Source organism: Pristiophorus japonicus, chromosome 13 (assembly GCF_044704955.1).
Source record: "Pristiophorus japonicus isolate sPriJap1 chromosome 13, sPriJap1.hap1, whole genome shotgun sequence".
In the NCBI taxonomy this organism is placed as follows: Eukaryota; Metazoa; Chordata; class Chondrichthyes; family Pristiophoridae; genus Pristiophorus; species Pristiophorus japonicus.
The window spans coordinates 157,086,325-157,090,905 of NC_091989.1; the positions used below are offsets into that span (position 1 = coordinate 157,086,325).

At 43.5% G+C, this 4,581-nt stretch overlaps 1 protein-coding gene across 1 annotated transcript; it reads left to right on the forward strand.

Annotated features, from left to right (window-relative positions):
- The first annotated feature begins 387 nt into the window (after positions 1-387).
- On the forward strand, positions 388-4,195 carry slc10a3 (solute carrier family 10 member 3). The gene has a single exon (XM_070898197.1). It carries the CDS (start codon positions 805-807, stop codon positions 2,179-2,181), a length of 1,377 nt encoding a protein of 458 aa, XP_070754298.1. The 5' UTR covers positions 388-804; the 3' UTR covers positions 2,182-4,195.
- The last annotated feature ends 386 nt before the right edge of the window (positions 4,196-4,581 follow it).

Sequence of the window (4,581 nt, forward strand, 5' to 3'; positions counted from 1 at the left end):
TAAAATTAAACTTGGGAACAATTCTCTCAAATCCAACTGAAAGGGCATTGAACTAATTGGGTTCCAGCGCTCGTTGCCTCACACGATTGGCGGCTTCGGGTGAGTGAGTGGGCGGCAGGCTGTGCACTGCAGAATGAAACATAAACAAAGAGGAAAGCCAATGTGAATTCTTATATTGTCTACCGATGCTTAAGGCAGTACGATCGCCAATTCACAACTCGTCCATCAGCGGTGACCAAAACCCCGCGGGAGAAACAGCGAATGCATCTTTTAAGATTGACCAGGCTATTTATCTGTTTGGAGCCTCCCGCTTTACGTCAGCGTTCTGAGTGTTGGAGTGTGCTGGGAGGGTGAGCGAGTGAGGGAGGGCGAGAAAGAGGGCGAGTGCGAAAGAGGCAGGGCGAGAAAGGGCGGGGGAAAGAAAGTGGGAGGAAGTGAGAGCTGCCGGTTCACAGGGCTGAGCGAATCACCCCCCCATCGAATCGCCACCGACACATTTTTAAATCACGGACTGAGTGAGTGACGGGATTAAAGTCAACCCTTCGACCACCGAGCTCTGCCGGAAGGAAGTCCTCAGAAGTGGCAAGAGCCAGGGCGAGTGACAGAGCCAGCGCGATGAGTGTGTGATGTGGGCCAGAGCCATGGGCACGGGCGGCGGGCTGAGCCTTTCCGTCTGACACGCTTCCCTTCGACACCGAATCGGCATCGGATTGCCGGCTCCTGCCAAGTTCCGTCTCTCTCTCTCTCTCTCTATCCCCCCGCCCACTGTCCGCGGGATTGACGCAGTAAAAAGTTCTGTGCGGAATGTTTGATCTCTGCAAGTTGTGGGCAGGCGGCATGCAGCAGACGCTGCTGTTGCTGGGGCTGGTCGGCGGGGTTTACTGCCTTCCGGACTCGAACAGCACCGCCCCGGGCCGTTACTACGTGAATATCGGAGATGGCACTTCAACGGAATTCGAGTTTCCCGAAAATACCAACGGGATCATTGTGATTTCCAGCCGGTATGGCAGCGCCCAGGAGAAGGGCTGCACTAGACTGATGGTCCAGTCTCTGGATCCACATGTTCTCACAATCATTAACGTCAGCGACGCTGAAACCATCGGATTTGAGAAAAGTTACATTGTCAGCATAAAATCCGGACTGGCCGGCACCGCGCGGCTCTTCATCCGGCTGCTAGATGTCACCAGGGTTGAACCATTGACCGTGGAAGAGCGAAAAGATTATACCATTAAAGTATTGCCCAGTGATGATGGTCTCGGTTATACTGGTCTGGCGCATTTCTCTCAAAACCCCGTCCTTTATTTCCTTTTGCCGTTGATTTTTATAAATAAATGTGCTTTCGGCTGTAAAGTGGAAGTAGCAGTGCTCCGAGGTCTTCTGAAGCAGCCACATCCTGTTATTCTAGGGGTGATTGGGCAGTTTCTGTTGATGCCCTTGTATGGATATACCTTGTCTATGATCTTCTCCCTTCCCAAAGCCCTGTCCCTTGGACTGATCATTTCTTGCTCGGCCCCAGGAGGAGGCGGAGGTTACCTTTACAGCCTACTGCTAGGAGGGGATGTTACACTTGCCATCTCCATGACCTTGATTTCGACTGTGGTCGCAACTGGTATGATGCCACTTTCATCCACTATATATAGCCACCTTCTCAATGTTCACGAAACGCTGCATGTGCCATTTACTAAGATTCTGGTGACATTGCTGTTTATAGCTATTCCCATTTCAACAGGAATGTTAATCAAGTACACATTGCCACGGGTCAGCAAGTTCTTGCTTTTGCTCATTCGACCCCTCAGTTTTACATTAATCATTGGAGGACTCTTCATGGCTTACCAGATGGGTGCTGCCATACTTTACAACGTTCATAAGGAAATAATTCTTGCTGGAGTCGCTGTCCCTGTATTTGGACTGTTCATTGGCTATCTCATGGCCTATTGTTTGAGATTACCTGTTCCTCTGTGCAAAACTGTCAGTATAGAGATTGGAGTCCAAAATAGCCTGCTAGCCCTTGCTGTGCTTCAGTTGTCCTTCCGTCGCATCGAAGCAGACTTTGCCTCACAGGCCCCTTTCATAGTGGCTCTGAGCAGCACTTCAGAAATGCTGCTTCTTGTTGTCGTTCATCTTATCTACAAAAACCTCAGGCCAAGCCCAGTCTCTGAAGAAAATGACTTTAAGTCCTAATCTTTTTGGATTTGTTCAAATGAAACAAATTTCCTGCACTGCAAAATGTATTTGAATATTTTTGTATTGACCTATTTTCTAACATGAGAGTATATGGCTACTGCAGTAATTTGATGTTTACATGGTCTTCTGAAATGAGCCACTGTCTTGCTTTTCTGCTGAAAACAAAAATGCACTGTAAGTCAATTGCTGAACTTCTGGCGTGTTAAAATACAAAACCCTGTACTTTGCATCTAGTATCTAATTTCAGTGGAATTGATAATTGTATATGATTTTAAGAATAATTTAAGTTTCATTGCTGTGAAAATAGCTGCGAATGTTTTCCCTTTTTATGCAACAGTTTGTGCCATCTGCAGTGAGAGTTATTTCCTCCTGTAACCTTTTCAGGTGTGTGTTATTTTAAAGGGAAATAATATTCCACGACATTGTCACCTAGCCATTATAAAGAGGCTTCTATGCATTTCAGTATCTCCTAGTTGGCACTGGTCAGTGTGTTATGCTTCGATTGCTAATTAGAGACATTCTCTTAAACATACTTGCTGTGCAGAAATACTCCGTTTGTGGCACTGTGCAATTGTTTCAGTGAATAAATTAGAATGTTGGCTTGGGCAGCATTCCCTCTTTATGATGCTGCATTAGTTGGAGTCCTGTGCAAAATGTTTGTCACCTGACTGACTGCCTGTGACCAGCAGTGACTGTGAAATACATAGCGGTGTCCTTTTTGTAATATTTGGCATCAGTAAGACTGCACATGGATTTTTTTTGTGCTCTGAGATCTGATCCTGTGATGTCTAGAATTTCTGATTTGCAAGTTAATAACCTGCTAATAGTAATGCCATTCTGCGGAAATAAAATAACTGATTGATAAAAGCTAGTTAGTACAAACTGAACCACGCTGCTTTTTTTTAACCTTTGAGTGGATGCTCCATTTATTCCCCTGGGCACAGTTGAAATGGCAATAGCCTGCATGTTGTCCTCCTGCAGAGAAGTCTAATTGTCATAAACTTCTACTACAGCAGATCCTACTAAAAGCATTTTGTAATATATTTTCACCTCTATAGCTTGAATGTTCTGGCATTCAAAAGAAATACCTGACACAATGATTTTTCTTTTGTAATGCAGTGAAGGGGCTTTTTTTAGTTGAAAGGGATTAAAAAAAAAAAAATTTCCACTGTACTTCCCCTCCTTTTCTTGTTGACAGCCTCAGATACCTTATGCAAGTGACCATGTTTCATGTGTCGGCCGATCACGGTGAATGTCAGGCAGCTGCTCAACTATGCGGAACATCATAGCCAAGCCCCATCTTGTTCTCACCCAAAGTCCACACACAGAATCTTCCCAACAGAAGTCACTGAATAGCAGTTTATCCTCCCTCCCCCAATACTTCCCTAGCCCAGGAGTACTGAGACTGTAATGCCACTACTGCTATCCTGATTGAGATCAGCTATCTTACCAAAGGGAAGTTACCTGTCTACCTTTAACTTCGATAATGCTCCATTTTCTACATGTAATTTTTTTTTAAAAGGTCAGTTCTACTTTCAAGCTTAATTACAAGAAAGAAATATGTCTTACGACTTGACTTTAAAACTTACAATGTAACTGTATCTGGGCGTCAAAAAGCTTAACTTGTGTAATTCATTTGATAAAATGGGCTAGCAGTTTGTCATGAAACAATTTTTTTTTAGATAATCATACAGATGCAGACATGTCTGAGTGGGAAACATCGTTAGATGTTAGAAAGGGAAAAAAAATTGTAAATGAGTACTAGACCAGGTAGATACAAATGCATTGTTTCATATTTAATGGGAAGAATTATTCTAAGTAGCCAAGTTCAGACTATAGTTCTGCTTAACAGTATTCTCACTCCACTGAAGATAGCTATTGTGTATAATTATTTTCAGCTAGCATTTTATTTTGTAAACTGCATTTCAGAATCCATTTTCTAGCGTGTACTCTGCAGTTGCCCATGTTTAGGCAATGTCTGTTAAGTAAATATTTATGCTGAGAAACCAAAGGTGATTCTGTTTTATTTTATTTTCATGTTGCCGACATTACAACAGTGAGTACGCTTCAAAAATACTTCATGGCTGTGAAGCACTTTGAGGTGTCCTGAGGTCATGAAAGGTGCTACATAAATGCAAGTTATAAAAGGAATAGAGTAAGGTTTCCAGTGGCAGAAGGGTCGGTTAACAGAGGACACAGATTGAAGGTAATTGGCAAAAGAAGCCAGAGGTGAGATGAGAAATTTATATTTTACGCAGCAAGTTATGATCTGGAATGCACTGCCTGAAAGGGTGTTGGAAGCAGATTCAGTAATAATTTTCAAAATGGAATTGGATAAATACTTTGAAGGGGGGAATATTTGCTTGGCTATTGGGAAAGGACAGGGAAATGGCAGGT

Bases quoted from the DNA above. Each gene is read 5' to 3' on its own strand.
- slc10a3 (XM_070898197.1), top strand. From the start codon at position 805: ATGTTTGATCTCTGCAAGTTGTGGGCAGGCGGCATGCAGCAGACGCTG.